This window comes from Aquarana catesbeiana, linkage group LG02 (genome assembly GCF_042186555.1).
Source record: "Aquarana catesbeiana isolate 2022-GZ linkage group LG02, ASM4218655v1, whole genome shotgun sequence".
Classification (NCBI taxonomy): Eukaryota; Metazoa; Chordata; class Amphibia; order Anura; family Ranidae; genus Aquarana; species Aquarana catesbeiana.
In genome coordinates, this window is record NC_133325.1 from 335,790,043 (window position 1) to 335,802,526 (window position 12,484).

At 41.5% G+C, this 12,484-nt stretch overlaps 1 protein-coding gene across 2 annotated transcripts in view; it reads right to left on the bottom strand.

Moving 5' to 3' along the window:
- CFAP47 (cilia and flagella associated protein 47) overlaps positions 1–12,484 on the bottom strand; it is a 769,322-nt gene that overhangs the window by 545,694 nt on the left and 211,144 nt on the right. For both annotated transcript variants that reach the window (XM_073614843.1, XM_073614844.1), the window contains exon 29: positions 9,741–9,881. In XM_073614843.1, the coding sequence (XP_073470944.1) occupies positions 9,741–9,881 (141 nt within the window). The remainder of the gene's footprint in view (positions 1–9,740; positions 9,882–12,484) is intronic.

Below are 12,484 nucleotides of genomic sequence, written 5' to 3' on the forward strand. Positions count from 1 at the left end.
AAAACTGAAATATCACATGGTCCTAAGTATTCAGACCCTTTCCTGTGACACTCATATTTAACTCAGGTGCTGTCCATTTCTTCTGATCATCCTTGAGATGGTTCTACACCTTCATTTGAGTCCAGCTGTGTTTGATTATACTGATTGGACTTGATTAGGAAAGCCACACACCTGTCTATATAAGACCTTACAGCTCACAGTGCATGAATCATGAGGTCAAAGGAACTGGCTGAAGAGCTCAGAGACAGAATTGTGGCAAGGCACAGATCTGGCCAAGGTTACAAAAAAATGTCTGCTGCACTTAAGGTTCCTAAGAGCACAGTGGCCTCCATAATCCTTAAATGGAAGACGTTTGGGACGACCAGAACCCTTCCTAGAGCTGGCTGTCCAGTTAAACTGAGCTATCAGGGGAGAAGAGACTTGGTGAGAGAAGTAAAGAACCCAAAGATCGCTGTTGCTGAGCTCCAGAGATGCAGTCGGGAGATGGGAGAAAGTTGTAGAAAGTCAACCATCACTGCAGCCCTCCACCAGTCGGGTTTTATGGCAGAGTGGCCCGACGGAAGCCTCTCCTCAGTGCAAGACACATGAAAGCCCGCATGGAGTTTGCTAAAAAAACACCTGAAGGACTCTAAGATGGTGAGAAATAAGATTCTTTGGTCTGATGAGACCAAGACTTTTTGGCCTTAATTCTAACCGGTATGTGTGGAGAAAACCAGGCACTGCTCATCACCTGTCCAATACAGTCCCAACAGTGAAGCATGGTGGTGGCAGCATCATGCTGTGGGGACAGGACGACTGGTTGCAATTGAGGGAAAGTTGAATGCGGCCAAGTACAGGAATATCCTGGACAAAAACCTTCTCCAGAGTGCTCAGGACCTCAGACTGGGCCGAAGGTTTACCTTCCAACAAGACAATGACCCTAAGCACACAGCTAAAATAACGAAGGAGTGGCTTCACAACAACTCCGTGACTGTTCTTGAATGGCCCAGCCAGAGCCCTGACTTAAACTCAATTGAGCATCTCTGGAGAGACCTAAAAATGGCTGTCCACCAATGTTTACCATCCAACCTGACAGAACTGGAGAGAATCTGCGAAGAGGAATGTCAGAGGATCCCCAAATCCAGGTGTGAAAAACCTGTTGCATCTTTCCCGAAAAGACTCATGGCTGTATTAGATCAAAAGGGTGCTTCTACTAAACACTGAGCAAAGGGTCTGAATACTTAGGACCATGTGATATTTCAGTTTTTCTTTTTTAATAAATCTGCAAAAATGTCAACAATTCTGTGTTTATCTGTCAATACGGGGTACTGTGTGTACATTAATGAAGAAAAAAAATGAACTTAAATGATTTTAGCAAATGGCTGCAATATAACGAGGAGTGAAAAATTTAAGGGGGTCTGAATACTTTCCGTCCCCACTGTATATATATTGTATAGTGTGACACATTGGGGTTTTGTAGCTCAGGAGTAGTGCCAAAAGAGCGAGTTTACTTGATGCCAGAAATATTTTTTCAGGGCTTTCCTGCCCACTTATTTTGAAAAGTACATCAAAAGTTCATACAGGTATGTCTTCCCACACAGGGGTCTTCCCATGCACCATCAATACGAACAAAACATAACATTCAACCTCCTGGCTTTCTTGGCAGTTTTACTGCTCCGATTAGTACCCTTCCACAGAACTTTTGGGTCCACTTATATCAAACACAACCATGTCTGATCCCAAATATAAAAAAATCATTAATCCTACACTTCCTGAGCACAGACAATACCCTGCTCCTGGAATATTGGAAAGCATCCAGTCCATCAGAAGCTGAACAGATATTGCATGTTGATAAGATACATTTGATGGAATTACTATCCTTAACAAAGCTATGAAACCTATTACAAAGCATGAGCGAGCTGGCTACATTTCAAAAGCTCTGACTCATTTCATAAAGCAGTCTGCGACCTTATTATACTGACTATGTTATATTATACACTAACCGCTGTAAACATGGGAAGGCTGGCTAAGCATAAGCCATAACACACAGGTTGTTCTGGGGGAGCTTAACAATACTGTTCTTCCTTATCATTCTACCCACAGTCACCGAGCACACCCAAATTTATGGGATACTTGTAAAAGCTATACAGTATAATGACTGTCACACATTTTAACAGTAATTGTATTGTTCTTCATATCAATTTTGTTCCTTGTATGGATAAAATGTCAAATATATATATATATATATACACAATTGACATAGTATCCCTGTCATTCTACAAAAAGTTTTAAAGCATGCCTATCAAAGGGGACAGGACATTCACATCATTGCAGCTACTTGCCACTGCAGCTGCTGTTCAGATCCTAAGAAATCCTCTGCAGAAGTTCACTCTGAAAATGACACTAGCAGGGGGTGTGGCCAGCAGCACTATTTGAACAGGCATGTTCTAGCTGGCCTCTCTGGCAATCATCCTGCCATCATCCTTCTGAGCCTAGCTACAGCTATCCTGATGACTCCCATGCTCTCCATGGCTGGCTATATATGCCGCATTCCTATTTGGGTGACCTAACATTTCTCCTGATAGCAATGACAAGTAAAAAGGATGGACCAAGCATGTCCACACCTGGGGCACAAGATGGTCTGGAACATGCGCTACCTCAGAGGAATTGAGTACACTCTGCCGCTAAACTACTGCAGTTTGCTTGACACCCGGGATTGATTGCTGATGCAACCACTTAAGTCCTTGACTCAGAAAAAGATGTAGATCTCCACACTGCACTTCCACTATTTTCAGCAGAGGGATTTGAGGATGATATAGTCTGGCTTCCTTTCTACCCTTCACCCCTACACTTTCTCAAACTCCAAGTCCTCTGCCAGAACCTACTCTGAGAGAGTTCTCAGGAATACAAAAATGCACCACTTCTTTAGACACTTACATACATGGCACGAGGGAATATATATCCCTTTTACGCACAATCAACAAAGGATCACAGAGCAAACCTCTGCCTTGGAAGGACAGGTTAGTGACAGGGGATATCATGGCCCTCAAAATCTGATGTTAAGATAGCCCTAATGCAGGCTAATGTAAATGTGCTCAAAGCAGAGGACTCTGAAAACATGAAGAGAGGTAATAATATCAGGATGGTAAGGTTCCCAGAGAAAATTGAAGGAGCTGACCTGACTGAATTCACTGAGCATTGGCTACTAGCCACTATTGGTAAAGACAACCTTTCATCATTATTTACATTAGAATGAGCACACACCAGCCCTGCCCTCCAAGCAACCTGCCAAAAATGTTAATAAGTTTACTGAACTACAGAGACAAATAAATTATTCTTTGTAAAGCCTGTAACATCTATAATCTACTCCTTAATGGTTCCATATAAATGCACTTTGACTTCTTCCCAGGGTTCAGAAAAGGAGAGGCAGAGTTTTGGAAGTGAAAAAGAGCATACAACAAAATAAGCTCCAGTATTTCATGATGTGTTTGAAAAAACTGCTGGAAATATTGAACCAATAATTACTATTTTTATGCAGACTTTGCCAGAAGAGTATAGCAGTGCACATATAGTTAATTTAGAATCAGATAATAAAGTGGCTCTCTGTTAAACATAATGTGTTCATCAACGCACAAAATGTAAAATTGTTTGTCATATGATAAAATGCAGAAGAGATTTGCAGTGTTCATGCTGCAGATAAACAGATAAACCATTATTGCGCAGTGTGAAATGGTACTGAATTCAACATAAATCAATACTTCTTAGAATATTTAAATCTGAAATAAATATGCTCCTAAATGAGCATATGACAATTTGACAAAAGCAGAATTTCGTTTTAATAATGCTAATTATGAGATCATTATGGGCCTTTTGGCGATTCTCTTGGATGACTTATTTTCTCTTGGATGCTGGCGAAGCGCTGTAAAATGTTGACAGCAACACTTTATCTTTAGCTTTGCTCTGCGCAATACATTTTGAAATAACAGAAAAACTGTAAAGCAAATTGGAAAATAACAGTGTTTTCCCAAATGAGTAGTCAGCCCTAAAATAAACCCAAGCACAGTACAAAATAAAAGTTCCATGGGTATAAATGAACCTGTTTTCAGTGAGTCTCTTTCTTTTTAAACTGGCAATGTGTACAAATTTCACTTTAGCCTTTTTGCAAAAAGCCTTTTACACATACAGTACGTATTTATATATTGTCTGTATAATAATATCAGAGCATGTTTAGAAAAAACAGGCTGGTGAACCTGGCTGCAAAGAGCAAGTAGAACATTGAACCCAAAGACACAATTTGAACAGAATCTTCTAATGTGGACATCTCCTCTCATGACAACTATGAGGATATTTCCTTCACTTTGCAAACATTACCTATTACTTCCTATTGTGTTCATGGGGCAGGATATAAGGAGAAATATCCACAATTGGACACAGAAGGCACATAAAAAAAGACAGGGGATTTAACCATTTTCTACTTTGTCCACAGAGTTAAAACCAGTTATGGCCTTAGATCTAGTATAACATAACAATGCACTGACTCACTGTAATTGTTGTTTGTCAGATAACTTTTACTGCAGTTTTTTGGCCACAGTTTTCAGAGTTGGTTTTTGGGTGTTTCAGAAACAATAGTTTCAATCTTATATTGGTGCTATATTAACTTGATAGTTTTCTGTTCATCTTGACAAGCTAGGATAAGTTTAACCACTTCAATATCGGGCACTTTCACCCCCTTTCTGCCCAGGCCAATTTTCAGTTTTCAGTACTGTCGCACTTCAAATGACAATTGCACGGTCATGCAACACTGTACCCAAATGAAATTTGGGTGGTATGAAATGAAAATATGGTGGTAAGGAGGAGTCCTCCCCACACCATGCAAAAAAATTAAAGGGCAGCAGCTACAAATACTGTAGCTGCTGACTTTTATTATTCGGACACTTACCTGTCCAGGGTCCCCGCATTGTCGGCACCCCAGCCACCATTCATGGTAAGGGAAACTGGCAGTGAAGCCTTTCGTCTTCACAGCCGGTTCCCTACTGCACATGCGCAAAGCGCTCTGTTTTTTCTAATTGGCCCGGCAGAGGAGGAAGGAGGAGGGGGCCAAACTGAGCGAAGGCATCTTGGCGCAGTCTCCCAGAAGTGAGGAAAGGTACCCCCTCCCCCCTGAAAGGTGCCAAATGTGGCACCAGAGGGGGGGAGCAGATAAGCGGAGGTTCCACTTTTGGGTGGAACTCTGCTTTAATCATCACTGCGTTTTTTATTTTTTGCTAAATAAATTAAAAAAGACAGAACATTTTGAAAAAAATAGTTTTTCTTAGTTTCTGTTAGAAGATTTTGCAAATAATTTTTCTTCTTCACTTATGTGCGCTGAGGAGGCTGCACTGATGGAGCACTGATAGACTGCACTGATGGGCACTGATGAGGCTGCACTGGTGCACTCTCATGAGTTTGCACTGATGGGCACTCAAGGGGACTGATGAGGCTGCACTGATGGGCACTGATAACTGCACTGATGAGGCTGCACTGATAAGCTGCAATGATCTGTACTGATGGGTCTTCAATGATAATCAAGGCACTGATGATCAATGTCCTGATTTTCAGTGTAAACAATGTATCGACAGCCTTGCCAGTTATCTGCAATCCTTTTCTCACTCACTGTTTTTGTGTGAGGAAAGGATTGCTGATTTTCCCCATTCTCTGTGTTTGTGTGAGGAAAGGACTGCCAATACCCGGCAAGTCTGTTTAAATGTGATCAGCTGTGATTGGATACATTTGACAACTTGGTAAAGGGCCACTGTGATTGGCCCTTTACCACAATCTGTGATCAGCTGTGTCCAACTAACACAGCTTTCACAGAGCAGGCGCACAGAAGGCGGGCTTCTGGGAGGGCATCCATGGACGCCCTCCCAGAACTGGAGGACGGCGCTGTAGCAATTCTCTGGCTTTGGCGCCGCTGGGAAGTAAAGTGGATTTATACTTTTGCATCCAGATCGGTAAAAAGCCTGTTTTATATTTGTAACATGTTTCCATTTACATAGTATAACTTACATATACATAACTTACATATTCCATATACATAGTATAACTTTAAACAAAATATTGAAAAGTTGCTGCTTTGCTTTTGATATGCTCTTTTTGAAAGTTCCACAACTGAAAAATCCTACCTAGTTTTCCCTTTCTATGTAATGTTTATGAGAAGGCTGGGAGTTGTGTTTGCCATAATTTACCCTGTAGTATTTTGTACTATCCTGGCAGATCAGCAATATTATATGTGCAGGGCTGTCTGTCCTAACAAAGGGTAAAGATCTGAAGCTTGGGTGCTGCATAGTGTGTTAACGCACTTTTTAAAAAAATAAAATAGAAAAAAAAACAGTCCCTCGCTTCCATCCTTTATCTTCACATTGCTGTCTAGTCAAAGCAGTAGAACATAGTCCTACTCCAAAGAAACAACTAAAAAAAGTAAGAAATTGTCTTTTAAACTTAAGATTAGGCATTTAGGTGTAAGAACATATAAAACCAACCATATGTACTGATACATAGTAACCGGAACATAAATTCATAGAATAGCCTTAGGCTAGCCATATTGCATAGATTTCTTCAACCATGCTGAACAAGTTTAATGGAGAAATCTCTGCTGCCTGCTATTGTATTAATGCAGCTGCAACACCTGTGTCTGCTTGGATATCCAAACAGTATCTGTATCTGATAGGATGCTGTCCTGTTCGACTGACAACCAACAATTTTCTACCCCTACTTGAATAGGGGTAATTGAGTAGGAATCTGCCAGAATGTGCGCTGTACATGACCAGCTTAAGCTGCTGCATAAATTGTCTTAAATATTAGTTATATACAAGTAATAACTGTATATGTTATAAACTGTTCTTGTATTTTCATCTATGATGAGATTAAAGAGGATTCTATCAAATGTCCTACCCGATGAATTAATGTATGTGTCATAAACTACAGGCATTACTATTACTGTTTCCAACAAGACCACTGAAAGACTGAAGTCTACTCATAAAAGTGTATTTCACGTGAAATAAGCAGAGTGTGCTATGGGCTTCAGAGGGTGACAAGCATGACATGGCCAAATCATCTGACACTCTAAAAATTTCCTTTACATCAATGTTTAGGTTTGTAAAAAAAAAAAAAAAAGTTTAAGTTCTTGCTAAGTTTTATATTCTGGAATTTCTATAGTGGCCCAACAATGTAGTTCCCATTGATAAAACACAAAATTTACACAATAAAATAGTTTAAAGTGAAAAAAAACAAACAAAAAAAACAAATGGAGTTTTTTTAACCACTTCCTGACCGGCAGAGTATGTATACATACGTCCTCAGGAAGTGGTGGTGACATTTGGATTATGGCTGCAGCTGCAACTTTTGTTCCCTGATCATCTCAATGGTATATGAAACCAGAAGCAACAAGAATTTTGTCACTTTTCGTTTTTTTACTGTTTGTTTACTAGCTGTTAACAGTTTGTGTGATTAGCTGCTTTGGAGGGCAGAGGAGAGATATGGGGTCTAATGTCAGGTGCACATGGGAAGATTTTTTTATGTTTGAACCCAGTGGGCTGAACGAAAAAAAAGCCTATGGATTGCCGTACTAACCCATCTAATGTTAGTGTGGCAATCTTCCCGCTGAGCTATTGTGTTCTGACAAGGGAACTGCCGCACCCTCGGCAGAATACAGTGATCAGCACTCACAGCCATTGATCCGCTGCTGGTTTTCCAACATGGTCGTTCGACAGAAGCTGGTCGTTTATTTTTACTGAAAATTTGCATGTGATACAATGCAACGCAAATATTGCGTGACATGAAAAATTGCAACTTTCACCATTTTATTCTCCAGGGCTTCTTGGAATCTCAATCATGGCACTACCTGCATGGAATTTGTATGTTCTCGCTGTGCCTGTGTGGGTTTCCTCCAGGTACTCCGGTTTCCTCCCACACTCCAAAGACATGCTGGTAGGTTAATTAGCACTTGTCTAAAATTGGCCCAAGTATGTGTATTTATAAATGTGAGATCAGGACCTTAGTAAGCCCCTTGAGGGCAAGGACTTATATGAATGTATAATATATATGTAAAGTGCTGCATAAATTTGATGGTGCTATATAAGTAACTATAATAAATAAATACAATGTTTGGGGGTTCTAAGTTATTTACTAGCAAAAGAAAAAAAATGTGAGAAATGTCAGAATTGGACTGGTTTCAAAGTGGTTTTAAAGCAGAACTAAACCCTCCTATCTTTTTCAGCCAAGGAAGCAGCATCTTAGCCACTGTTTGCTCTTTACCTGCAATGGTGCTGCACATGTGACCAGTTATAACAGAAGCCATTTGATGGTTTGACACAAGCAAATATGACATCTTTCCCAGCATGCTGTTAAATCGATTGGTTTAGTTCCACGTAAAATTAGACTACAAAAGTGGATATACACTTAAGTTAAGAGGTTATCTATAAAAAATCTTTCTTAAACTCAGGGTTTCTAAAACTAAAAGTGCTGCTATTATCACTGTTGTCTAAAAAAGCCTTTCCTGTGTGCCATTTAAGAATGTGTTAAACTTTTCTACAACAGCCTCAACCTCTCAACTTAAGGCATAAGCCCCATCCTCAGTTAGCACCCTGCCCAATAAAGATGCCTTACCGTCCGTAATTTATAAGTAGCACAGCAGAAACTTTTCTGGACAATGGTGGTAACAGCAGGTACCTTGCCATCTAAATAATGCAGAATTACCTGGAAATAGATGTTATAATAGACCTAACATTGCTATTGTTTGGTGTAGACTTTTAATACTGACTGAAAACTCCCTTTAAAATAGATAAATACATTCCAGGTGCATCAAAACAAAAGATGTGCAAAATCTTACAAATTGTTTCATCAGCTTGGAAAACAGCCACAGCCTAGATAAAAAGCCCATCCCTGCCAGTATGCTGCATAAATCGACCCTTTGTCTCTATTGTAAAGAGTGGTCTTCAGAGAGCTGATACACCCTCTGCCAAGTCAGAACTAGATCCTTCCAATCAGCAGGGAGCATGAGCTTTGCCACTAATTCCACACAGAGAGCAAGGCTTCTCTGCCATATACTGGCAGGGGACGGGCTTTTCTATTCAGCCTGTGGCTGTGATCTAAAGAAAGCAAACAGTAAGACTTTGGACATCCTTTAAAGGGTAATTACACTTTCATGGATAAAAAAATAATACAGCGTATACAACTGCGACACAAGTCATATTGTAATTGAATGTTATTAAAAATTACCTTTCCTTTTCAATCTGCAGCCGCTGTAATTTTCTGAAAATGCAATGCAATATGGCTACCTGGAGTTATTCTGTACACAGAATGTGTACTGAACACACCCCAAAAACATAATTTCCTGCTTGTGTGATTGGCTCACCAATTTTCCCAGAAGTCTACACTAAGATACAAGTCAGATTTCAGGCACCCCCTGCAACAAAAGTGTAATTTTTGGTGTGATATTTCCAATAGGAATACATCTAAAGGGATGCAGGCCCAGCAGCTTCCCTCATTAGTGCCCTGCCAGGTGCACAGTTGATAACTATGAAACCACCCACTCAGCCCATGGGCACAGAGGGACAAACAGGGGTTTCTTCAGAATAACAAAAAGTAGGAATCTGCAACAAAGTTTGTTAAAATCCTTGCAATGTACCCAGAGGGGAATGTTTTTTTTTCAACAAAAGTGGAGTTACTCTTTATATTAGCTGATTTAAACTGAAAGTTGAATTCGGATTTAAAGTTCTGCATACCTGTGACTGATTCTTCATAAGTGGAGCTTGTAACAGCACCAAGGGAGCTGGAGGATGTACTCTGAGAAGGCGTTTCTGGAATGTAGCAAGGACGCAGAACAGCTTCACTAGTGCTGCCATTTTTTCCATTTCCGTTATGGCCTAAAAAAAGGCAAGTATACAGTTAAAGTGATTGTAAAGCTTAGATTATTTAAAAAAATTACAAACATGTCATACTTACCTCCACTGTGCAGCTCGTTTTGCACAGAGTGGCCCCGAACACGTCTTCTGGGGTCCCTCGGTGGCTCTCACAGCCCCTCCCCGCTTCAGACAACCCCCTAGGAGAAACACTCTCCCGGGGGGGTTACCTTGCGGGCGCGCTCCCGAGTCCATCATTCGGCGTCCTTAGCCGCCGAATGTATGACTTGACCTGCCCCTGGCGCCCACGTCATTGGACCCTGGGCAGAGGGACACTGCGTCCCCGCTGGGTGAAGTTCCAGGGCTCAAGTAAGTAAAACGGGGGACTGGGGGGCCGGTCAGTGCCAGGTGTTTTTTCACCTTAATGGATAGGATCCATTAAGGTGAAAAAACACAAGGGTTTACAACCCCTTTAATCACAAGATAATACTTTCCAGGAAAATGAAAATAGCATTTTTATAACAGCTTACCTGTAAAATCCTTTTCTTGGAGTACATCACAGGATACAGAGCCATATTTATTAAATATATGGGTATATAGGCACCTTCAGGTGATGGACACTGGCATACACAGTACAGGAAGTTCACTCCCTATATAACCCCTCCTCCCACCAGGAGTACCTCAGTTTTTGTAGCAAAGCAATATACCCAAAGGCGATATCCTCATGCCTTCTTACATCCATCTGATAAAACCTGGTGAATGTATGTACTGAAGACCAAGTTGCGGCCTTACAGATCTCAGCCATGAAGGCCTGGTGATGCACTGCCCAAGAGGCACTAATTGCTCTGGTTGAATGCGCTTTGACTTGAGAAGGTGGAATCTTACCTTTTAAACCATAAGCCTGAATTATAACTTGCCGAATCCACATAGCGACAGTGGATTTCAACACAGCCTGTCCTTTCCTTCTATCTGCCAGCACAAACAAGACATCAGTCTTCCGGATCTGAGTAGTGGTCTTTAAATAGACTTTGACTGCTCTCACCACATCAAGACAATGTAGTGACTTCTCTTCCCTAGAACATAATTTTGGAAAAAATGATGGCAGGATAATATCTTGGTTCAGGTGAAAACATGAGACCACTTTAGGCAAAAAACTTGGATGAGGACGCAACATGACCCCGTCCTTATGAATAATCAAATATGGCTCTCTACAAGAAAGAGTAGCCAATTCTGAAACCCTCCTTGCTGGGGATATAGCAACTAAGAACACTAACTTCCTTGTCAGAAGGACTAAGGGAATATGCTGTATCGGTTCAAATGGCTGTTTTTGTAACACTGACAAAACTAAGTTCAAGTCCCAAGGGTTCAAAGGAGATCTGACTGGCAGATTAAGCCGCATCACCCCTTGCATAAAAACACGGACCAAAGAATGTGAAGCAAGCGGTCTTTGAAATAAGACCGATAAAGCTGAGACTCGGCCCTTAATACTACTCAAGGCCAGCTTCATCTGTACCCCTAATTGTAGAAAGGCCAGAATTCTGCCTATGTTATACTTTTGAGGAAACATAAGCCCGCAGACTCTATAATATATAGTTCTGGAAGCTGGCTTCCTTGCATTAATCAATAACTGACCCGGAAAGCCCATGTTTCTTCAGAATGTAGGTTTCAATAGCCAAGCCTTTAAATTTAGAGTTTGTAAGGTAGGATGGAATATCGGCCCCTGTGAGAGTACGTCTGGCCGTAATGGAAGGGACCATGGATCCTCCACCGCCGTCTTTACTTTTCTGCATACCACGACCTTCTGGGCCGTGCTGGGGCTACCAAAATTACCGGCTTTCTTTCCAGCTTGATCCTGCAAAGAAGTCATTGCAGCAACTGAATACGGGGGAATGCATAAATCAGTGAGAACTGATCCCATGGGGTCACCAACGCATCTGTTCCACATGCGAGTGGATCCCTTATTCTGAACACAAAGTTGACCAACTTCATGTTGAATCTGGATGTCAGAAGATCTACGTCCAGAGTCCCCCATCTGGGAGCAACTGGTGGTGGCTCAAGAAGCTCGCCTGCCAATTTTCAACTCTCAGAATGAAAACTGCTGATAGGCACGGAACATTCCTTTCTGCCCAAGTTAGGATATGGTTCACCTCCCTTTGTGCTGCGAGATTCTTGATGCCCCCTTGGTGATTGATGTAAGCCACAGCTGTGGCATTGTCGGATTGGATCCTGACAGGACAACCCCGTAACCTGAATGTCCAGGCCTTCAGAGCCAGATCTGCTGCCCGAATCTCTAGGATGTTGATGGGGAAGGACCTTTTGGTTCTTGACCACTGTCCCTGGACAGTTGTCTTTTCTAGCACTGCTCCCCAACCTGAAAGCTGGCATCTGTCCTTACCACCTTCCAGATAACTGGTCTGAAAGATTTCCCTTTCAGCAGATTCTGGGTTACCAACCAATAACTAAGGCTTTGGGACACCCTTGGGGACAGGTGCATTGGCAAGTCTAAAGCTTGAACCATTTTGTTCCAAGCAGACAGGATACTGTTTTGCAACAGTCTAAAATGGAACTGGGCATAGGGAACCGCTTCGAATGAAGCCACCATCTTTCCTAACAGCCTCATGCAAATG